At 42.7% G+C, this 23760-nt stretch overlaps 1 protein-coding gene across 2 annotated transcripts in view; it reads left to right on the top strand.

Annotated features, from left to right (window-relative positions):
* Slc4a1ap (solute carrier family 4 member 1 adaptor protein) overlaps positions 1 to 23428 on the top strand; it is a 29645-nt gene extending 6217 nt beyond the window's left edge. Inside the window, exons 4-14 of one of the 2 annotated variants that reach the window (XM_052186344.1) lie at positions 715 to 775; positions 1193 to 1332; positions 2867 to 3027; positions 3651 to 3720; positions 4628 to 4814; positions 9239 to 9350; positions 12630 to 12870; positions 14970 to 15056; positions 17016 to 17083; positions 19925 to 19994; positions 23124 to 23428. In XM_052186344.1, the coding sequence (XP_052042304.1) occupies positions 715 to 775; positions 1193 to 1332; positions 2867 to 3027; positions 3651 to 3720; positions 4628 to 4814; positions 9239 to 9350; positions 12630 to 12870; positions 14970 to 15056; positions 17016 to 17083; positions 19925 to 19994; positions 23124 to 23173 (1247 nt within the window). In that variant the 3' untranslated portion in view covers positions 23174 to 23428. Of the gene's footprint in view, positions 1 to 714; positions 776 to 1192; positions 1333 to 2866; positions 3028 to 3650; positions 3721 to 4627; positions 4815 to 9238; positions 9351 to 12629; positions 12871 to 14969; positions 15057 to 17012; positions 17084 to 19924; positions 19995 to 23123 lie in introns of both variants that reach the window. The other variant, XM_052186343.1, reaches the window with a different exon arrangement.
* The last annotated feature ends 332 nt before the right edge of the window (positions 23429 to 23760 follow it).

The following is a 23760-nucleotide window of genomic DNA, read 5'->3' as shown; positions in this document are numbered from 1 at the left end:
GTGGGTGGGAAGTCCAAGAATCTAGTAGTCCCTCAGTCCTACAAGGCTAGTTGTTTCAGCTGGTATTCTGTATGACCTGGAATCCTTAAGAAGTAGGTTCCAACAGATGTGCTGGCAAGTAAATGCGAGCAGGTGAGAGAAGTAAATCTTCCTTCTTCCAATGCCCTTATGTAGGCCTCCAGCAGAAAGTGTGTCCCGGATTAGAGGTGTGTACCGCCATGCCTGGATCTGGGACTTGCTTTTCCCAGGCTGACCTTGAACTCAGAGATCTCCTGGGATTAAATATGTTTACTACCTTGCCTGAGCCTGAGCTTTTCATAGCTACTATGCCTCAAGATCTCCATGCCAAGATCCAGGTCAGCAATTGAATAGCCATTGCAGGTGTAGATTTTTGTTTTTCAGACAGGGTTCATTAAGTTGCCTAGGCTGACCTTAAATTTATCCTGTAGCTGCAGGCCTTGAATTTGAGATTTTCCTGCCACACCTCCTGAGTTGCTGGGAATAAGTCTGTGTTGTCAGGCCCTGCTGAGTTGATTGTTTGGATTTGAAATTATTTTCTTAGATGTCACATTCATTCCAGTCTGCTTTCCAGGTGTGGATCCCTAGCTGTGCTCACTGTGATGTTAACACTTGAGATCTTTGACTTGATACAGACCACCTTACTGTATCAACTAGTAGTTTTCAGATCTGACTAAGATCGTTCTTTTCCTGCAGGAGAAGAATTAGAATATGAATTTGATGAACAGGGACACAGCACTTGGCTCTGCAGGGTGAGGTAAGTTCTTTTTGCTTGTGTTTTAGCTGTGTTTTGAGACAGGATCTTGTTTTGTGACAAGACAAGATCTTGTGACAAAATCTTCTCTCTTTTGCCTACTAAGTACTGGGTTCATGTGCTCTTTCCTTGCTAATGTCTGTGTCTGAAAGTATCTGGCTCGAAGTTAACATATGGTTGCAGAGAATAGCCCAAGTGTAACTTCACTCTGCACTTTTAGCTAGTTCCAAGTTTGGGCCTTGATAGCTCAGTAGCTCTGGGAGCTGAGGTGAAAGGAGTAAAAGTGGAAAGAAATGACTTGAAGTCCAGTTGAGGCAGGACAGTTAAGTTACCTGAGAGCTTGACCTGCCATTGTCATGGACGCTCTTGGTAACTGTTTCCATGAGAGTCTGAGCTCCAGCTCCCTGTACACCAATGCAGGTTACCTGTAGATGATTCCACTGGGAAACAGCTGGTGGCCGAGGCCATTCACTCAGGAAAGAAAAAAGAAGCAATGATACAGTGCTCTCTGGAAGCTTGTCGGATCCTTGATACGTTGGGCTTGCTACGGCAAGAAGCAGGTCAGTATTGCAAACCTTTTTTCTTTTAAAAAACAAAGAAGGAAAATGCACTATAAAAGATGCATAATCTCTCTACATGGATAGTGTGTAAACTGTACAGAATTTTCTGAAGCAGAGACAAGCATTCCCTCTCAACATCCTAAGACAGTTGTTCATATTGTCTTAGACATTTTTTGTATGTAGGTGAGTGTACATTTAAAGTTAAACACTAAAACTGGGCTTGGTGGTGTACACCATTCTAGCACTCAGGAGTCAGGGACAGGCAGATCTCTGAGTTTGAGGTGAGCCTGATCTACAGACAGCCAGGAAACCCTGTCTCAGAAACAGAAACAAAAAACCAACAACCCTGGCTCCTGAGCCAGACATGGTGGTGCATGTCTGTAATTGACAAGGTAGACACAGGGGGAGAGTTGTGATTTAGGGTCACCCTAGTTCATGTATTCAGGTTCATAGTTCTTGGTTTATTTCTATTTAGTGGTCTTTTTCTCATTATCATCTTACCTTTTTATTGATTGATTTCTTTTTGTTTGATTGGCTTTTTTTGTTGTTTTGTTTTTTGAGACAGGGTTTCTCTGTGTCGTCCTGCCTGTCCTGGACCTTGCTCTGTAGACCAGGTTGGCCTTTGCCTATGAAATGCTGGGATTAAGGCAACCAACACACCCAGCTTTGTAGTCACTGTTTATTGTTGTAAAATACATGCACCGTAAAACATGCTGTGAGTTAGTATATTAGGTGTATTTATGTCATCCTCACTGCCCCGCTCAGAACTTTCATTGTCCCTTGTGCAGTGTAGACTGTGAACATTAATTCTCTTCTTTCTACCATCCCATGTGTCTGACATTCCGTTTCTGTCTCTGATGTCACTTCTTTATAAAATGTGTGGAGATCAGAGGTCTGTGTTGGATAGCTTCTTCAGTCACTTCTCAGCCTTTATTTTGAGGTAGGATCTCTTAATGAACGCCAAGCCCTAGGTCTCTTTAGCTGACCAGCTTGCTCTGGGATCGATTGTCTGTTTTCTGTCAGGAGATTACAGGCAGGCTCCCTGCCCAGCATTTGCACTGGGTACTGAGGCTCTGAACCTGCTCCTCACACTTGTGAGATGAGTGCTTTGTGTCCTAAGCTGTCTTCTCAACACAGAGTCTGACTATTGTAGGTTCCTTATATAAGCGGCATGATAGGCGCCCTTGTGCATGTAACTTATTACCTCTTCTCCTCTTCCTTCTCTTCCTCATCCTCTTCTTCCTTCTCCTCCTCTTCCTTTTCCTTCTTTTTTAGACAAAGTCTGTATCCCAGGCTGGCCTCAATATTGTTATATAGCCAAGAATAACCTTGATCTTCTGACTCTCCTACCTTTACCTCCCAGTGCTGGGTTATAGATTTGTTCCCTTGCACCTAATTAGGTGCTGCTGAGGATCAAACCAATGGCCTGCGTACACACTGCTAACTGAGCTACACACCCAGCCTCCCTTTTCCCCTCCCTTTTCTTTCTCAGTCTCTTAAATAAATCCTTTGTTATGAATTGTCTTATTTTTAGTATCTCGGAAAAGGAAAGCCAAGAACTGGGAAGATGAGGATTTTTACGATAGTGATGATGACACATTCCTCGATCGGACCGGCCTGGTAGAGAAGAAGCGCTTGAACCGGATGAAGAAGGCTGGGAAGATTGATGAGAAGCCAGAAACTTTTGAGTCACTGGCAAGTTGTTCATAGATGAAGCTACTTTTATGTCATTATAGCTTTTAAAAACAGCAGCATAGAAATCTAATACTGAATTACAACTTTTGTGATCTAAATTCAATGGTAAGAACATAACTAGCTTTATTCAAGTTGGTTCAAAAAAGAGTTAATTCACTGCTGTCACCTTCCTCCAGGTTTGTATTGATCTATTAATGAACATTTTTTGGATATGGTGTTACTCCCCATATTTTCCCCCAAACCCCCCCAAAAAAGAAAAAGTTACAAGTTTGGGTGTTCACAATGAAACTGATGTTAGGCCCCGACATTTAAGAGAAGTTAGAAGAATGGTATCGCCATAGTCTGGAACGGCATAGTCATTCAAGAACTTGCCTTAAGGTGACATGCATTTGACACTATATTTAGCAATATTCCTAGCTTAAAACATTCAGCGTCTACCAATAACTATTCAGTCACTCATTCTGTTTGAGTTTTTTAATTCTAAAATTAGTTAACGCAACTCTATCAGGAGCCAACTTAGATGGACTTCTGAATCAGTCATCTTAAACTTTGTAATAGTGTTGGCAATGGGAAGGTGATGGGAAGGAAAACACTTGCTGACCCTGTCCGTTTGGGCATTATAGGTTGCAAAGTTAAATGATGCCGAGAGGGAACTCACCGAAATTTCTGAAAGGCTCAAGGCGTCAAGCAAAGGTGAGGCTGTCAGCAAGTAGTTATCAGCCTGTCCTATAAGCATGCATGCATCGTGCTGGGCACTGGGTACACTGGGACGTGCAGGCTTTGGAGGCACTTTGAAGGAGCAATATAGCTTTTTATTTTACACTTGTTTTTATGAGTGTTTTGCCTTCATACATGTGTGTGCCAATGCATGTGTGGTACCCCTGGAGGCCAGAAGAGGGCCCTGGATCCCCTGAGCTGGAGTTAGAGAACACTGTGAGCGCTGTGGATGCTGGAAACTGAACTGAGATCCTCTGCAAGAACAGCAAGTGCTGAGCCATTTCTCCTCTCACAATGTAACATTGTAGAGCTGGGAAAATATTTTTAAAAATGTTTGGTTTAATTTCTTTTATTTAATAGTTGATGGGAGGACTGGAGAGATGACTCAGTGGTTAAGAGCACTGACTGCTCTTCCAGAGGTCCTGACTTCAATTCCCAGCAACCACATGGTGGCTCACAGCCATCTGTAATGGGATTTGATGCCCTCTTCTGGTGTGTCTGAAGACAGCTACAGTGTACTCACTTACAATAATAAATAAATCTTTGGGCCAGAGCCAGCAGGGTGAGTGAGAAGGAAGAACTAAGAGTTCAAAGTCGCCCCTGGCTACGTAGTGTGTTCAGGTCTGCCTGGAGCGTCAAGTGATACTATTAAAACAACCTCGATAAATCTCGGCTCTTCGTAGCTCCTTTAATAAATGTAGTTGTCAGGAATGAAGCCTAAGTCACCTTCCAAGGTCTCACCCAGCTCTACCTCTTGGGTTCTTTCCTACTGTCAGTGGTGATGGCCGCTCAGCTTTACATTTGTGAGCCCTTTGTGGATAGCCTGACTGAATTTAAAAGTGTTCAGGCTGGGTTTCTAAACATGTCTTATTCCTTTGGACAGTTCTATCAGAATCATCGTCTCAGGACTCTTTAGATGCATTCATGTCAGAAATGAAGTCAGGGAGCACATTGGATGGGGTGTCCCGGAAGAAACTTCACCTGAGGACTTTTGAACTAAGAAAAGAACAGCAGAGACTTAAAGGGCTAATAAAACTTGTAAAGCCAGCAGAGATCCCAGAACTAAAAAAGTAAGTATAAGTAGTTCTGTTTAGAAAACAATGAGAGACAGTGTCTCGTGTAGCCAGCCTGGCCAGCCTGGCCTCGGACAGGTGCTATAGCCCAGCGCGACTCTGCGCTTCTGTTCTTCCTTTTACATCTGTTTGTTGTGTATATGTGGTTTGCGTAGGTTGAGGTCAGGGGTCAGCTTTCGGTTGTTGGTTTTTTCTTTCCATCGTCTGGGTTCTGAGATTGGACTCACACTTGGATTGGTCCTTACCCACTGAGCCGTCTCTCCAGCCTAATGTTGAACTTTTAAAGAAAACTTTAGTCCAAAAATTTTTTTTATTATATGTAAGTACACTCACTGTAGCTGTCTTTAGACACACCAGAAGAGGGCGTCAGATCTCATTAAGGATGGTTGTGAGCCACCATGTGTTTGCTGGGATTTGAACTCAGGACCTTCGGAAGAGCAGTCGGTGCTCCTAACTGCTGAGCCACCTCTCCAGCCCCTCAAATTTTTATTCTTTGAGAATTTCATATCATGTATTTTGATCAGATTCAACTCCTGTCCTCCCCTCAACCAAATGTTTACCCAGAGGGCTATGTGTGTAATTAAAAGACAATTATATCCTGCTTCTACTTCCCAAATATGGATGTGCCACCACATCCAGCCTTATTTATCTTTGTATTTAATAATTACAAATTTATTTTGTTTTGTGTGTTTTTTTTAATGCTAAGGGTCAACCACAGTCTTCACACATAGTAAGTATATGCCGTAACTCTGAGCCATGCTCCTGGTGAAGACAGCCTTTAAGAACAAAAAAGACAGGGCTGGAGAGATGGCTCAGTGGTTAAGAGCACTGACTGCTCTTCTGAAGGTCCTGAGTTCAAATCCCAGAACCCACATACATGGTGGCTCACAGCCATCCGTAATGGGATCTATGCCTTCTTTGGTGTGTATGAAGACAGAGACAGTGTATTCGTGCTTTAAAAAAAAAAAGAAAATAGGATAAAAGGACTGTTTGTGAACTACAGATTGCTAGAGGATTTTCCATGGATTCTTAGTTAATTAGAATGATATGAAGGTTTTTTATAAAGCATTTAAAAATAAGTTTTATTTTTTGACAGTTTCATAAATATATAAATATATCTATATGTAATATATTTTTATTAATGTTTTATTATCTTTGATCTTTTTTACAGTCCAGTCGTTATCCCCCTCCTGTTCTGCCCATCCCATTCCTCCTCCCGTCTCCCAGAGAATGTCCCCATCCACCCCCACACACTGCCAGGCCTCCCCCAGGACCTCATGTTTCTCAAGGGTTAGGTGCTTCTTCTCTCATTGAGGCCAGCCCAGGCAGTCCTCTGCTGTATCTCTTTCTGCAGAGCAAACTTCTTTTAAAAGAACATTCACAAGAGTCGTAGCTCTAATATATAAAAACTTATGTAAGAGATAATCAGCCACAAAAAATGAAATATGTACACAAAGCAAAGACTTGGCCATGGTAGTGTGTGCCTATAATCCCAGCATTTCAGAGGTATAGGCGGGATGATCAGTAGCTCAGAGCCATCTTTTGCTATGTAGCAAGTTGAAAACAACTTTGGACTACACTTGGCAGTGTGTGTGTGTGTGTGAGCACATGCTGCCACTTAAACAGAGACAAGTGGATCTCTCTATGAGTTTCAGGCTAGCCAAGGTTACATAGTGACACCCTGTCTCAAAAAAAGCCTACACACAACTAAAACAAAAAAGAAAAGGGAGAAAAAAAAATCAACATTTAGGGCTAGGGATATATAGTTCAATTGTATAGTGCTTGTAGGCTCTCTGTTCAATTCCCAATACTGCAAAAAAAAAAAAAAAAAAAGGAAAAGGAAAAGAAATGTAGGTTTATTTAGGTTTTGTTTTGTTTGTGAGACAATGTGTCACTAAGTAGCCTTGGCTAGACTGGAATTCACTATGTAGACCAGGCAAGCTTCAGAGTGAGAGATTTCTCTGCCTCTGTGGCCTGAGTGGTGGGATAAAGGTACGTGCAACCACACCTAGCCTGTTTCTAGACTCTTGTGTTTACATACTTAGAAAATTATTAATATATAATATTGTTTACAATAACAAATATGATCAATCGCATAGATGCTTATTAAGAACAAAATTAAATATTATACAATAGAATACCATATAGCTATTAAGGAAGCAAGTATTTTTGCAAATTGTGGGATTGTTATCAAAATATAAGTAGCAAAAGATATATTAACTATAGAACAGTGTAATATCGTGTAGCGGAAGAATGTGTAGGAAAGGAGGTCATAACTTCTGTATGTATGTACATGTATATATCTGTGTGTCTGTTTGGTCAACTTCCTTACAAACACACTTTGAGGTGGGGATTTGTCCTCACCTCACAAGTGACTTACTTTTTTTTTATATACAAAGCAAAACCATGGGTTTGGTTTTTCGAGACAGGGTTTCTCTGTGTAGCCCTGGCTGTCCTGGAACTCACTCTGTAGAGCAGGTTGGCCTTGAACTCAAAAATTCGCCTGCTTCTGCCTCCCAGAGTGCCTGGCTTACAAGTGACCTACTTAAAGATTACTCATAGCTGCTCAAGAGAAAACTGTATTGAAGTAGAGGAAAGAATAGGGAACAAGCTGGGCAAAGATGTGCCTTCAAGAATTATAGTGGTGCCACAGATGTGCTAGAGGCCAGGGGCTTGCACTTTATCCTCCTGCACACCAGCATTGACCACTGAGAATTGACCATTGATCTCAGCTGTTCTGAGAAAGATGTACATGTGGACCGTGGGGTGCAACATCTACAGAAGCTGGTCATTCTGTGAAAGAGAGTGAGCAACAGTTCCAAATGGCATGTGCTGTTCTGTCTTTGGAGATGTTTATAAAACCTGACTGAGTAAGTTGTCTCTGGGTAAAGGAACTTGGTGACTGGAGGACAGCAGTTAGAGAGATACTTGAGAGTATGTAAATTCTTTATATTTCTAAGTCAATGTGTGAGTAAACTTGCACCAAGGAGACTCTAGCACCAAGTAGCATAGTGTTTTAGGTCTGAAATTATGGTTATGTGACAACAATTTTAGCTTTGACAGTTTCAATTTTTTAATAAGTCACCTAGAAAACCACATTAACAGTTGTATTGCAATCTGGACATGGTGGTACACACCTGTAATCCTTGCATGAGGAAAACTGACCAGGTGGTTCTCAAGTTTGAGGCCACCTGCACTAGATTAGTAAGTTTCAAGCTAGCCTAGACTACAGAGCAAGCCCATGTCTTATGACCTGACATGTATGCATGGTGGCTCATGCCTGTGATCTCGGAACTTGGGCTCTTGAGAAGCTGTACTATGCAGTATAATACCCTATAGTATTCAACATTATATACTACTGAAATTTCTTTAAGTAAAGTTTTAAAAGTTCAGTTCTTCAATATACTAGCCACATTTCAAGTGCTCAGTGCCTAAATGTGACTGATATTTAGCCAAATGGGCAACACAATATAAATATTACAAGTATTCTATCATTGCATAGAGTTCCAGAGCTGCTTAGGTCGTCAGTGAGCGAGCGTGTGATATGCTCCTCATCCCTCTGCGAACCTTTACTCTTCCGTAAGAATCTAGGTCTTAAGATAGGTTATGTGCCAGATGGTGATGGTGGACGCCTCTAATCTCAGCACTGGGGAGGCAGAGACAGGTGAATCTTGAGTTTGAGGCTAGCCTGGTCTACAGTGTGAATTCCAGGACAGCCAAGGCTACACAGAGAAACTCTGTCTCAAAAATTAATCCCAGAACTTGGGAGGCAGAGGCAGGTGGATTTCTGAGTTCGAGGACAGCTTGGTCTACAGAGTGAGTTCCAGGACAGCCAGGGCTACACAGAGAAACCCTGTCTGAAAAAAAAAAAACCAAAACAAGCAAAAAAAAAAAAAAAAAAAAAAAAAAAAAAAAAAAAAAACAAACAAACACAAAGATGGGCTGTATTTTCATTTTCCTTCTCCAGTGACTGTTGTCACTGTAGACACCATCTGACAAATGCAAAGTCCTGTGCCATGTTGGGAATTAGGCTCAGGGAGCGGCCTCATCTTGCCCTCAGGAGCATGTCAGTCACCTCCTCAGTAGGCACACTTCCCTCTTGTTTATGTCTGGATACTCATCTTGTGGTCAAGTCTGTTTTCTCAGAAGTGTCCTTGTCAGTTTTTTGGTATTTTTAACACTGTTCCTTATTATTGTGTGTGTTGCAGGTTGAGGTGTAATACAATGTGTGGGGGTCAGAGGTCAACTTTATGGAGTCACTTCTCTGCTTAACCTTTCTGTGGGCTCAGAGGGTTGAACAGGTTCTCAGACTGCCAGGTGCCTTTACCCACTGAGCCATCTTGCCAGCCCAGTTTCATAGCATGTAAGGTAAAACCTAGAACTTAACTAGAATAGATATTTATAATTGTTGTTCTTCCTAGGACTGAACTTCAGACTACAAATGCAGAAAACAAAACTAAGAAACTTGCATTGCCTCTCTTTGGTGCCATGAAAGGAGGAAGCAAATTCAAATTAAAAACTGGAACAGTAGGGGTGAGTTGTGAGTTAGAGTGTGTTGACCTCAGTCCTCAGCTGTCCCTAAACTGGATATCTGTCTTATTCCCTGGTTTTGTGGGAAAGCGCTGTTGGATTACTGTGAGCATCTCTTGCTTAGGATTAGTGAACTGACTGCAGAGATGGCTCAGATGTTGCTCCCAAGTATGAGGACCAGAGTTCAGGGCCCAGTACACCATGTAAAGTGGCCCTGTGCAGACTGACCCCAGCACTGAGGGCGCTAAGGCGGGGTTGCTGAGGCTTACTGACTGACAGCCTAGCTGGGTGCAGGGTCAGTAAAGATGCTGCCTTAAAGGAGTGTGGTGGAGAGTGATGGAGGACAGCTGATGCTTTGCACAGATGTGCCCGCGGACACAGTCAACATGAAAAGAATGCGTGTATTTCTTTTTTACTAGTTTATTAGTTTCTTTTCTTCTCTCTCCCCTCCCCTCCCCTCCTCTCCCCTTCTCTCTGCAGTCTCACTGTATAGCCCCGGCAGCCTGGAGCTAGTTTAATGTTTCTAATGCGTGTTATACTTAGAGATGAAGTGCCTATGTTGATAATTTCCCCCATGATTATTTTGCTTACTGCTGGAATATTGTTTTTCCTCCTTATTTAAAATAGTAGCTCCCTGAGAATTCTGTACATTGTGCTTTGATGATTTCACTCCCTCTCCACCTTTCCCAGGTCTGCACCCCTGTTCTACCCACCCAACTCTGTGACCTTGTTTTCTCCTTTTGTCTCCTCCTCCTTCTCCTCTTCTTCTCTCTTCCTCCTTTCTCCTTTCCTCTTCCTTCTCCTCTTCCTCCTCTTCCCTGTTTTTGTTTTAATTGTTTTTTTTTAAGCTTTATTTATTTATTTATTTATTTATTTATGTAATGCCAGTACATCGATGTCCTCAGACACATCAGAAGAGGGCATCAGATCCCATTATACATGGTTGTAAGCCACCATGAGGTTGCTGGGAATTGAACTCAGGACCTCTAGAAGAGCAGTCAGTGTTCTTAACTGCTGAGCCATCTCTCCAGCCCCCGTTTGTTTTGTTTTTAAGATAGGGTTCCTTTGTGTGGCCCTGGCTGCAGACCAGGCTGGCCTCAAACTTACAGAAATCTGCCTATCTCTGCCTCCCAGTGCCATCACCACCCAGTACCTCTTTCTTTTTTTTAACCCATTGAACCTAATTTATGCTGTCCATATATTCTTGGATGTGTGTCCTTCTACTAGGGCATAGTTGGCTGACTAGAGGGTGTACTCTTAGAGAAAACTGACGTTCCCACTCCTAGTGCCCATCATTTGCCAATAGCACTTTAGCTAGGGATAGAACTTTGTACCTTCCTCTCTTTTCCCTAGCTGAGGATGTAGCCCAATTTTATTGACAGTTTTCTCACTTGAGGCTCCCTTCTCTCCAGTGACTCTAGTTTATGTCAAGTTCATTAAAACTAGCAACATAATGACATAAGTCTAAACGATTCAGCTTGCAATGCCTTGCAAATTTATTTTCCAACAGTTCTAGATAGGTGGGGTTCAAGATCAAGTTGCTTGCATAATTGATATCTTGTGCCTTACAGATGGCTGCCCTTTCATACAATTGCCTCTCCCTTTAAAGTATCAGGCTTACAAGTTAGGGCCCACGGCTTCTCAGCCATTTGACTAAGGACGACTCATTGTAACTTAATCACTTATCTCAAATGAGATGACATTCCGAGATATCTTAGGAGTTGGGACCTCAATATGTAAGTCAATAAAAAAGCAGGTATAGTGTTACATATCTGTCCTCCACATACTGGGGAGGAAGACAGGGACTCATGTTCTGGGCCAACCTGAGCTACAGTGCCAAACTGTCTGAAAGCAAACAACAAAACAACTGAGATGGAAAGACCTGGAATAGTGATGAACTGTTGTCTGATGCCAGAGGCCTAAGGTGGCAGTCACACATGTGACTGACAAAGTTATGGAGAGGGAAGTATCCAGGTTTAAATAGAAGAAAAATTGTTTCTTTTTATTTTTTTAAAGATTTTATTTGTTTTATATATATGATGAGTACACTGTAGCTTGTTTTCAGACACACCAGAAGGGGGCATCAGCAGATGATTGTGAGCTACCATGTGGTTGAGCAGTTAGTCAGTCCTCTTAACCGCTGAGCCATCTCTCCAGCCCGAAAAATGGTTTCTGAAAAGTCTTTTTAATGCTGGGCAGTGGTGGTAGGTACCTTAATCTCAGTACTCGGGAGGCAAAAGCAGGTGTATATCTGAGTTCTAGCCCAGCCTGGTCTACAGAGTGAGTTCCAGGATAGGCCAGGGCTACACAGAGAAAACCTGTCTTCTTTTGGACTGCAGGCATACATGCAGGCAGAATGCTATATACATAATACATAAATAAATCTTTAAAAAAGATTAGTTAATTTTATATTTAAAAATATTAAGGGACTAGCTAGTGGCTCAGGGCTATAATCTCTACTTGGGAGGCAGAGTCAGGAGGGTCACTTCAAACTTGAAGTCATCCTGGTCTACATAGTGAGTTTCAGGCCAGCCAGCACTATCTAGTAAGAACTTATCTCAGAATATCTAGAGGGTCGGGGAGGGCAGTTAAAATATTTTATTCTAGCCTGGTGGTGGCGCATGCCTTTACTCCCAGCACTTGGGAGGCAGGGGCAAGTGGATTTCTGAGTTCGAGGCCAGCCTGGTCTACAGAGTGAGTTCCAGGACAGCCAGAGAAATCCCGTCTGGAAAAAACAAAACAAAACAAAAAAATGTTTTATTCTTGAAAACATGTATTTGATTTACTTCCTTGAAGATTTTGTACTAAGATAGCAGCGGTATGACAGGATTAGTTCCTGCTGCTGTCGCTCATCTGCCGTAATGTTCTGTTTCCCTGCAAGGTGCTTCAAGTGTTTTATATTTAATAATCCTAGAACCCTGTGTGTACCACTGAAGATGGAACATGACCTTGCTTCTGCTAGGCAACCACACCACCACTGATCTGTATGCCCGGTGCTGTGTTAATAATCTTTGTTGTTTTGGTTTTTGGTGTTGCAGATCCAGTTTAGGTTCTTATGTATGTTCTCTAGTAATCTGTGGCCCTAGAAATTGCTGAAAAACACTTGGTAAGATTTATAGATGAACAAAATTTCCATTGGAGTTCACACTTCTAGCAGATATCTACAGGGCTTATTAACCTGGAGAGGCTGCACTGTATACATTCAGCCTAACCTCCCAGAGGAGATTTGTCCCCTTTTACCATCATGCATACTTTCTGTTTGTGGTTTTATTTCCCTTGTAGAAGTTGCCACCCAAGCGTCCAGAACTCCCTCCAGCTTTAATGCAAATGAAGGATGAACCTGAGGTAGAAGAGGAGGAGGAGGAGGAAGAGGAGGAGGAGAAAGCGAAGGAGGAGCATGAAGAACAAGTGGAGGACGGAGTTGTCAGGCTGCCTCAGGAGCCCGAGCCAGAGCTGGAAGCAGCAGTGGAGCATCTGAGTGCTCCCTCAGAGCCCTCATGCTCTAAGGAGACAAAAAGCCATGGTAGTGTATTTATTTACTGTGCTGGCTAGTTGGCAGTTGTATTCATTGTGGTAGAGTTAAAAACGCAAAACTAATTGCGTTTGTTGTTACAGAGGATCAGAGTATATGTCCATGTGAAAATAGCAGACTTTTCTCTTTTTAGCAGGCCTTATGTCCAATTAGGCAGCAGTTGCCACAACAGAGGCGCCACTATAGCCCCTGTCGGTGTATCTTGGTGTGTTGGTCTGTTTTGTTCATAGTTGTGGCAGCTGAATAGGACTATCAACTTCTTCCTCCTCCCCCCGCCCCTTGTCAGTTTGTGTAGTACTTCTGGTGCCATGGAAGGTAGAGTACAGGATCAAGGCTTCCAGAAGATCCAGCTCAGCCATCCTCTCTCGTGTCCTAAGTGTACAGTGTCTTTAGCCATAGGGACTTACCCTCAACCTCTGGGAGTCAGTGACGGGCAGTGGCAACAGCTTTATTATTGTTTGTGGAGTCACTTGGACTGCCCTGACCATCCTCTTGGGTAAGAGTTTCTAGGGCCTGGGGCTGGGATTTTTGTTAGGTACTGTATAGTCTTCTGAGAATTGATGTCAGCACAAAGGAAATACCTTTATTTAAAAACACAGGTTTTAAAACTTGGTTTAAAACCTTAAAGCTTGGAGAGTGGAGAGATGGCTTAGGGGTCCATAGCACTGACTGCTCTTCCAGAGGACCCAGGTTCAATTCCTGGCACCCACGTGGCAGTTCACAACTATCTGTAACTCCTGCGATCTGACACCCTCATATGGACACATACAGGCAAAACAACAATGCACATAAAATTAAAACAAAAAACAAACAAAAAGCTAAAAACAACAACAAAAAAATCTGAAAGGTTAAATAATTAGTAAATCCATAGTTGATGAAGGATTATTCTAGGCTTTTGGTCCTCTGTCTTCTTATTTTTGTAAACATAGAATTATATCCTATGTAAATGAATTCTGAATCATTCAGAATCTATAGCCTGTTTTTTTCTTATGTCCTAAAAATATTACTTTTTAATTTTTAAAATTACATTTATTATCTGTGTATTTATGATTATGTGACTACTGTGGCACATGTGTGGAGGTCCGAGGACTAAGGGAGTGGGTCGCTGCTTCCACCATTGTGGATTGTGGGGAATTTGACACGAGTTAGAATCAGGTCGTCAGGCTTGGAGGCAAGTGCCTTTACCTGCTGAGCCTTCTTACTGGCTTTGTGAGTCAGATAAGGGATAATAAAAAGATTCTGTTTATGATATGATTTTCTTTTACTGAGGGTCATAGTGGTTATATATATATATATATATATATATCTTGGGGGTCATGACTCCTGCCACGTGAGTTCTGGAGATGGACTCAGGTTATCTGTCAGGTTTGTCAGCAAATATCTTTACTTGCCAAGCCATCTCATTGGCCCTGTTAATTTTTGTTATTGTGAAAATGTAAATAATAAATCTTGATACTTAATTCTGGTATCTTTTAAATATATATTCCTTGAAGTTACATTTGTAAGTCAGGAGGTAGATACATGCGTTTTTAAGACTTTTTGTTGACCCGAGACCCAACAAATCTTTTGTTTTTAAAGATTTAACTTATTTTATGTATGTAAATACACTGTAGCTATCTTTAGACACACTAGAAGAGGGCGTCAGATCCCATTACAGATGGTTGTGAGCCACCATGTGGTTTCTGGGAATTGAACTCAGGACCTCTGGAAGAGGAATTAGTGCTCTTAACCGCTGAGCCATCTCCCCAGCCCTGAGAAAGTTTTGGTTTTTTTGTTTTTTGTTTTTTTGAGACAAGGTTTCTCTGTGTAGTCCTGGCTGTCCTGGAACTCACGCTGTAGACCAGGCTGGCCTCAAACTTAAAAATCTGCCTGCACCTGCCTCCCAGAGTGCTGGGATTACAGGCGTGTGCCACCACCGCCCAGCCTGAGAAGTGGTTCTGCCAGACTTGCAGAGGCTCCTTCCCTTTAAGGTGAACTGGACCTGCTGTAGTCTAACTGAACGACATAGATGTGTGCAGCTGCTCTTTGCATTTTTTGGACTCCACCATGAATTAAATAATAACAATATGCCCTGGCACTGCTTTTTATAGAAAGTATATCTCAACTCAGCCTCATGGAGCAGAGTAAAGATTATCAAGAGATGGGCAAAATAATGTCATCATGTGAGGACCCTTCAGGTGAGTAGGATAGCCGATTCTTCACACACAGGCACTACCTGGTTTTTTAAGGAGGGAGGTGGCTGCGGCTGCCGTGGGAAGCAGAACAGAAAAGGTGTAGAGAGGCTAGGTGTACAGAGGTTCCTATTCGCTACCATCTTACTTGCCTCTTACCCTACTCCTAGCCTATTTCCTGGGGCTCCCCGTCTGTCTCATGAAGCATTCAGTGCCTCATGCCTCTCTCTGACCAGATAGAAGAAGTCTCTCCAGCATTACAGCTCTCAGTTCATTGTGTCCTACCATGGAAATGATTTAAACTTGTAGTAATAAATTGATTGATAGTTAGGTTGATACTTAGAGAGGCTGCTTTTCTCAGGCTTTGCCTGTTAACAGTTAAACTGTGGAATAGGAAAAGCAGCCTCATCATATTGTAGCTCATAGCCTAGCTTTGATATTTAAAGACTGAAAGATATCAGTGGAAGGTAATTTCTTATGAGTGTGTGTGTGTGTATGTGTGTGTGTGTGGGGGGGGGGGCCCTCCCATATCTGTGGGGCTATATGTGCCTGAGTGCTGCTGCTTTCACAGCCAGGGGGGCCAGATCCCTCCAGAGCTGCACGTACAGATGCTTGTGAGCCGTGTGATGTGTGTGCTGAGAAGGAAACTCAAGTCTATCTAAGATTACTATGTGCTTTTAACTGCTGAGACATCTCACTAGCCCCTATATATATGTGTGTCTGTGATTATATGCTACATGTGTGCAGGTGCCTGCAGAGACAAGAGGTGGTGGCATCAGAGTCCCTTGGAGCTAGATTATAGGTGGTTGTTACATGTGCTGGGATCCAAGCTCTGGTCCTCTGGAAGAGTAGCGTGTACTCTTAATTATTTCTATTTCTTCTTCTTCTTCTTCTTCTTCTTCTTCTTCTTCTTCTTCTTCTTCTTCTTCTTCTTCTTCTTCTTCCTCTTCCTCTTCCTCTTCCTCTTCCTCTTCCTCTTCCTCTTCCTCCTTCTCTTCCTCCTCCTTTTCCTCCTCTTTCTTCTCCTCTTCCTCCTCTTCTTTCTTCTCCTTTTCTTCCTCCTCCTCCTCTTCCTTCACTTCCTTCTCTTCCTCTTCCTCTTCCTCTTCCTCCTCCTCCTCCTCTTCCTTCACTTCCTTCTCTTCCTCTTCCTTCTCTTCCTCTTCCTCCTTCTCCTTTCTCTTCCTCTTCCTCTTTTTTTTTTAAAGATTTCTTTCTTTTTTTTTTTTTTAAGATTTATTTATTATTATATATAAGTACACTGTAGCTGTCTTCAGACACACCAGAAGAGGGCGTCAGATCTCATTAAAGATGATTATGAGCCACCATGTGGTTGCTGGGATTTGAACTCAGAACCTTCTGGAGAGCAGTCGGTGCTCTTAACCTCTGAACCATCTCACCAGCCCAAGATTTATTTCTTTATTTTATGTATGTAAGTACACTGTCACTGTCTTCAGACACACCAGAAGAGGACATCAGATCCCATTACAGATGGTTGTGAGCCATCATGTGGTTGATGGGAATTGAACTCAGGACCTCTGGAAGAGCAGTCAGTGATCTTAATTGCTGAGCCATCTCTCCAGCCCCAACTATTTCTTCTTAATATCCATTTTTTACAAATATTTAGTTTATTTTTGGTTGAGTGTGTGTACATGCATGTTGGTGTGTGCACATGAGTACCAGTGCTGTGGTATGCCGAGGTGTTGGATCCTCTGGAGCTGGAGTTATGGGGAGTTACAGGGAGCTCTGCCAGTGGGGGTGGGGGGGGTAGGGGGGTGGGGGGTGGCAAATGTGCTTCACCTCTGAGCCAGCTCTCCAAGCTTTATATACATCCTACAGTTGTAGACAGGCCACTACTGAGGTGTCTGTGGCTTCAATTACAGCACCATTTCAGAGGGGCTTCATTCTATAATATGTTTACTTCTGATAACGGCTATATCTACTTTACCCTTACCCTTAAAGCAGCACCAGAGAATGAATATAAAAAAGACGGAGATGAGGTGAAGAAAAAGAAATCTCCTGGGCCAGGCAAAGTAAGTACTTCACTTTTCTAAAAGCAAATTTCCTGTGGTGGGTCTTTGACTCTTGAGACTGCCTTAGAGTTTCTAGCAGTGCTAGTTCCTTGCAGAGATCTGGACTCTTCTTCATTTTCGTTTTGTAATTCTCCATCTCCCCTGCTCATTTACCCTACAAGCTGCCTCTTATTCATTAATTGTTTTTTTCATATCTTGTATGAGATGCAAAGACATCTGAGTAACATGTTCTTATCTCCCTCCTTTTCTGACACAAAAGTATAATTGATCTGTTTAACCTATTGTGGAAATCATATTAATATAGCAAGAGCTTCCAACTTCACTAGCTCCTCAGAGAGGGACAAGTAGGTTGTTCTGTCCCATCCTGGGATCATCCTGGGGTGACTAAGTCACAAGAGGACTCACAGAGCTGGGTGTGCATTTGTGCTAGCAGATGTGATTGCTTACAGCAAAAGGATAGCAGGGACTATCAGCAACTGGAAAAAACACCAGGGCAAAACATATGCAAGGCTCAGAGTCCTACTCCATTAGAGACACAAGATGTGCTTAGTTTCCCTAGCAGCTAGCTGTGGCAAGTGTTGCTAAATGGAGTAGCTCATTTCTGGACTCTTTGCTTTGATCAGGAGTCTGTGTTTCCTGAGGTTGAAGATCCTTGCCCCCAGTTGTTTTTTGATCTATCAATAGAGATGCCAGTAGCCAATGGCTGAACACTGGGCGGGACACAGGGAGTTGCACAGGTAGGGCACGAAGAGAATTGGGAGGGCTGGGGAGAGAAGGGGGTGCGGCAGCAACAATAAGAAAAAGGCCAACCAACCATGTGAGTTTTTTAGGTAAGTGATCAATGGCCACTTCCCCAATTGGGCCTGGGATGACGGGAAGATTTAGGGGTACTCAGCCATTGAGTTAGCCAAGGCTTTTCAAGAATAACTGGTGTATATATGTGGTTTTCTCCCGTGGATCCAAAGATAACTCCTGGGCGGGTGCACACATGGGACTGGCCAGGAACACAAAGCAGAAGGACAAAACTACAGACTACGGTCCTTTACATAAAAGTTGCTTTAGCTCCACCCAGCAGCCAATGGAAAGAGATGCAGAAATCCACAGCTGAGCATTGGATGGAGCTCAGGAAGTCGTGTAGAGGAGCTGAGGGAGGAATTGAGGGGACCCTAAGAGGACAGGGACTCTACAGAAAGACCAACAGAGTCAACTAACCTGGACCCTTGGGCTCCCAGAGGCTGAACCACCAACAAAAGAGAGAGCACAGGCTGAACCTAGCCCCGTACCCCACATATGTAACAGATGTGTAGCTTGGTCTTCATGGGGGTCCCCCAGCAACTGAAGCAGGGGCTGTCCCTGAATCTGTTGCCTGCCCACCTGTCTGCCTGCCTGTGGATCCTGTTCCCCTAACGGAGGCACTTTGTCTGGCCTCACTGGGAGAGGATGTGCCTAGTACTGCAGTGACTTGGAACCAAGAGTTTATTGAGGGCGTATCATGTAAGGCATTCCCTGCCCAGCATGTGTCCACTTCCCATACCGACAAGAGGAAACTGATCACATCGAGCACACAGGGGAGAGATAGTGAGCCACTGTGTCTGTTAGGACTCAAGTCACCCTCCAAACCCCAGACCACAGCCCGCCAAAGGCTAACCTTGGCAACAGCCTCAAAGGATAGCAACAGGCTTGCCTGGCCACTGTCTGCTGCGCTAGGTCAAAGATGGGTGCCAGCTTTCTCTTACCACTCCTTTTAGTTCTCTCTTTCTGGTGTGTGTGTGTGTGCTTTTTTGTTATTGTTTGTTTCTGTTGTTTTTGAGGCAGGGACTTCCGTTGTAGTGAAGGAGTGCCCCATACCCCTTGTGCCTCAGTCAGCCAGATGTTAACACCACTTTACAGGGTCTTATACTGGCTGCAGGGACAGCTTACTTGGTGAGATGCTTTAGGGCAAGTGTGAGGACCCAGGTGGGTTTGGATTCTCAGCACATGTCTTTAGTTCCAGTACTGAGGAGGCAGACAGGCCAGCCAGCCTAGCCAGATAAGTGAACTCCAGGTTTAGTGCAGAATCACCTGTCAAAAAAAGGACGGCAGATGGCTTAGTACAGACGCTTACTTGCTGTCAAGACTCACAACTTAAGTTTGATCCTGAACTCATATGATGAAAGGAGAGAACTGTTCTGGCTGGTTGATCTCTGACCTCTTCTTATGCCCCAGCGTGTGCACATTCAAAAGCACAAAACTAATTTTAAAAGTTAAAAAAACAAGAGCCAGGTGTGGTGATGCAAACCTTCAATCCCAGCACTCAGGAGGCTGAGGCAGGTGGATCTCTGTGAGTTTCAGGACAGCCTGCTCTATAGAGCAAGTTCCAGGATAGCCAGGACTACAGAGAGAAACTCTGTCTGGAAAAGCAAGCAAGCAGTAAGTGAGTAAGTAACTAGTGGGGCGTGTGCGCGGTGCACTGCCTCTGACCCTAGGGCCTGGGAGGCGGAGGCAGGTGGGTCTCTGTGGCTCTGAGGCCAGTTTGCTGTATGTAATGTTTTCCTGGACAATTGGGGCTTCACAGAGACTTTGTCTCAAAATAAAAGGTGGAGAGCAATTTAGGAAGACATTCAACACTGGTCTCTGGCTTTATAGGGATCAGAGTCATTCATAGAACTATTCTCTCTTAATTTTGCTTACTAACAGGCATAAAGACAATAATTCTTACAGATAAAAGTCTTTAGAATCAGACATGATGGGACAAACTAGGTAGGATGATCACAAGTCTCCACGGTACTCTGAACTACTTTAGTAACACTCTTGACTCAACAAACAACTCTTGTGAGTAAAACAGTATATTCTTCTTTGCAGTTTCCACCTATACTTTCTTCCAAATATCCTGAGGATGACCCAGACTACTGTGTATGGGTCCCACCCGAAGGTATGGTGTTTATTTTTCCTTCCTTTAAGATGTATCTATATATGTACAACATGTGTGCCTGTTGCCCGTGGAGGACAGAAGAGGGTATTAGATTTCCTGGAACTGGACTTGTGGGTGGCTGCAAGCTGCCATGGTGCTGGGGACTGAACTCAAGTCTCCTACAAAAGCAGCAAGTGCTCTTAACCTCTGAGCCATCTCTGGCTCCTATTTATATTAAGTAGGTTATATATTTAAGAAAGTTACAAAGTATATATTAAGTCTCCCTTTGATGGAATTAAAGGATGTAAAGAGACATATCAAGTGAGTAGACTTGGTGCATCCTGTGTAGATCGTCACTTAAACACCTTTTAAAAGATTATAATGGGGCTGGAATGATGGCTCAGTGGTTAAGAGTGCTGACTGCTCTTCCAAAGGTCGTGAGTTCAAATCCCAGCAACCACATGATGGCTCACAACCATCCATAATGAGATATGATGCCTTCTTCTGGAGTGTCTAAATACAGCTACAGTGTACTTACATATAATAAATAAATCTTTTTTAAAAAAAGATTATAATGACCAAATGTATAGCTCAGTTGATAAAGTGCTTGTTTAGCATTCACAGAGCCCTGTGTTTAATCCCCAGCACTGCATAAGCCAGGTATGGTGGCATAGGCCTGTGATCTCAGCATTCAGTAGTAGAAGTAGGATGATCAGAAGAAGTTCAAGGTCATTTTTATTACATAGCAAGTTTGAGGCTAGCCTGGACTATACAAGACTCTGCTTCAAAAATACATAAATATATAAAAATAATTTTTGTAAAGTAATGAGACAGTCACACACATTTGAACACTATTTTAGTTAGGGTTTTACTGCTGTAAACAGACACTGTGACCAAGGCAACTCTTATAAGAACATTTAATTGGGGCTTGGCTTACAGGTTCAAAGATTCAGTCCATAATCATCAAGGCAGGAGCATGGCAGCATCCAGGCAGGCATGGTGCAGGAGGAGCTGAGAGTTCTACATCTTTATCTGAAGGCTGTTAGCAGAATACTGGCTTCCAGGCAGCTAGGATGAGGGTCTTTTTTTATTTTTATTTTTATTGGGTATTTTATTTACATTTCAAATGTCATCCCCTTTCCCAATTTCCTCCCCAGAGACCTCCTATCCCATCTCCCCTCCTCCTGCTTCTATGAGGGTGTGCCCCCACCCACCCACCCACTCCCACCTCCCTGCCCTCGCATTCCTTACACTGGGGCATCAAGCCTTCACAGGACCAAGGGCCTCTTCTCCCATTGATGCCCAACAAGGCCATCCTCTGCTACATATACAGCTGGAGCCATGTGTACTCCCTGGTTGAAGGTTTAGACCCTGAGAGCTCTGGTTGGCTGATATTGTTCTTCCTATGGGATTGCAGACCCTTCAGCTCTTTCAGTCGTTTCTCTGACTCCTCCACTGGGGCCCTGTTAGGATGAAGGCCTTAAAGCCCACCTCATAGTGACACACCTACTCCAACAAGGCTACACCTCCTAATAGGGCCAAGTATACACAAGCCATCATAAATACCAACTGAATATTGATGATAGAAATTCAGACTCCTTAAAGGTCTGAATAGTGTTGAATGATGGCTTTTGGAAAATGTCCTTATATTCTAGACATGTTCTCAGATGTAATGACATCTGAGATTTACCTTTAGATACTCTGGTGGTAGAGAACGAGAACTCAAATGGGGTTAGTAGATAGAGAGGACTGGCCACATTTTATTAACTACTAGAGCTGAGGGCTGAGGGAGGGGTGCGTGCACTCTTCATAGTTTTCTGCTTATTTTTGCAAGAACTTTACATTTTATTAACCAAAAGAAAAAATTGGATTCCGACTCATCTACTCATTTTTTTATCTAAAGATAATGGAATATTATCAGTTCTTTATTAATTATTAACTCTTAATGTGTTATATAAAATGCCTATACAAAAGATATTTTAGTGCCTTTTCTACACAAATGGTGCTTCTACTTACTATTTGTTCTTAGAACAATTATTTCTTTTTTCTCATTTAATTGACATCATTATTGTTTTTAACTGTGTGTGTGTGTGTGTGTGTGTGTGTGTGTACTCGCACACGTGTGCTATGGCATATGTTTGGATCTCAGAGGGCAGTTGGGATGTTAATTCTGTCCTTTCACTGTATAGTTCTGAGACTCGTTGGTCTTGGCAGCAAGTGGCTTTACCTGCTAAGCCGACTCACTGGTTCCTTGTTCTGTTTTCTTGGTTGTTTTTTAAATAGTTAGATATTTGCTGTGTTTCTAGTCTTTTGCTACTCATCGATAACAACTCTGTAATAAGTAATCATACTAGATGAATTAAGTCAGTTTCAGAAAGACCGTCATTGCGTGTTTTCTCTAGGTATAAAATCATGTGTGTTCATGACTTTGAAGCTGTCCAGAGGGACTAATGGTTATGGGAGAGAGGAAGGGTAGGGGGATGGCAGTGTGCTCAAAGCACATTACAGATTCCTGTGAAAAACCCTGCCAGGTGGAATAAGCCAACTATGAAGAAAGTTAATAAGTGCTGAAAATGAAAAGGATAAAGATTACTGGAAACACGAGAAAACAAAATACACCAGGTACAGTGCTGTCTGTGGGAAAGCGCTCACGCTTTCTGGGTCAAAGGTGTGCCCAGAATTGCACTCTAAGGAGACTGTGCCAGCTCTGTGCTAGTGCACACATATGTGTAAGAGATGATTGCCTCCCCACAGGCTTAATTACATGTTGCTTTTCTTGGTGGATGGTGTTTCTATGATACTAGTAACTATTATAACTTTAGGTCCTAGAAATATTTGCTTTTTATCTACTAATAAATGTTGAGTAAAAAGAAGCAATATTGTGAGATTATGCCCAAAAAGTAAATTTTCAGTGCAAAGTGTTGTGGCACATGCCCTTAATCCCAGCCTTTGGGAGGCAGAGGCAGGCAGGGCTACACAGAGAAATTCTGTCCTGAAAATCCAAAAATTAAAAAAAAAAAAAAATTGTAGGTAAATGTTCTGTTATAAAAGAAGCCTTATTTGCTTTGCTTTTGACCTACTGATTTCTAAAAAAATTTTTCATTTTGACTTTGGAAAAGTAAATACATTTCTCTCTTTCTTTTGATGTAGGTCAAAGTGGAGATGGTAGAACCCATCTTAATGACAAGTATGGCTATTGATTCAGAGTCCCAAAGGAAGACCTTGTGGACCACAGGATGTTTGGGAGGAGACATCAAGTCATGGCCAGGGATTAGATGACCATTTGTAAGATCTGGTGACTGGCTTTTTCTTCTGTATCCCTGACTTCCTAAAACTACCTGCCCATGGGATTCTCCTGAATTTCAGTGTTTATATTTGTTTGTGTATATATGTAAAAAGAACCATGTACATTGAGAATCAGTAAAGTAAGAGGCATGACCCATTTTTAACTGCAATGATGATGATTCCCTTAATGTTGATTTAAGGTTATAGTCTCTAATATAACAGGGCCTGTGCTGGACCCTGCTGCTACCCTGGGTGAATCCTGCAGTGACAGTAGACTATCCTTAGGCCTCAGAGCCACCTGCCAGTGCTGAAGATGCACAACACAGCTCTCAGTCAAGGGCAGGAGGAGAGTGTTCATTCTCAACCAAATGTAAGTGACTGAAGATAACTTGTCGCTGGTTCTGCAGCATTCTAACATTTCACACCAGACACAGAGTTGTAATACGGCAGCCAGTCGGCCTGGTAGTATTCAGTGTGGGTATAGCTTTTTTCCTGGGAACTT

This window comes from Apodemus sylvaticus, chromosome 6 (assembly GCF_947179515.1).
Source record: "Apodemus sylvaticus chromosome 6, mApoSyl1.1, whole genome shotgun sequence".
NCBI classification, from domain to species: Eukaryota; Metazoa; Chordata; class Mammalia; order Rodentia; family Muridae; genus Apodemus; species Apodemus sylvaticus.
Note: the sequence above shows the minus strand (reverse complement) of the source record. Positions and strands in the feature narration are given on the sequence as shown.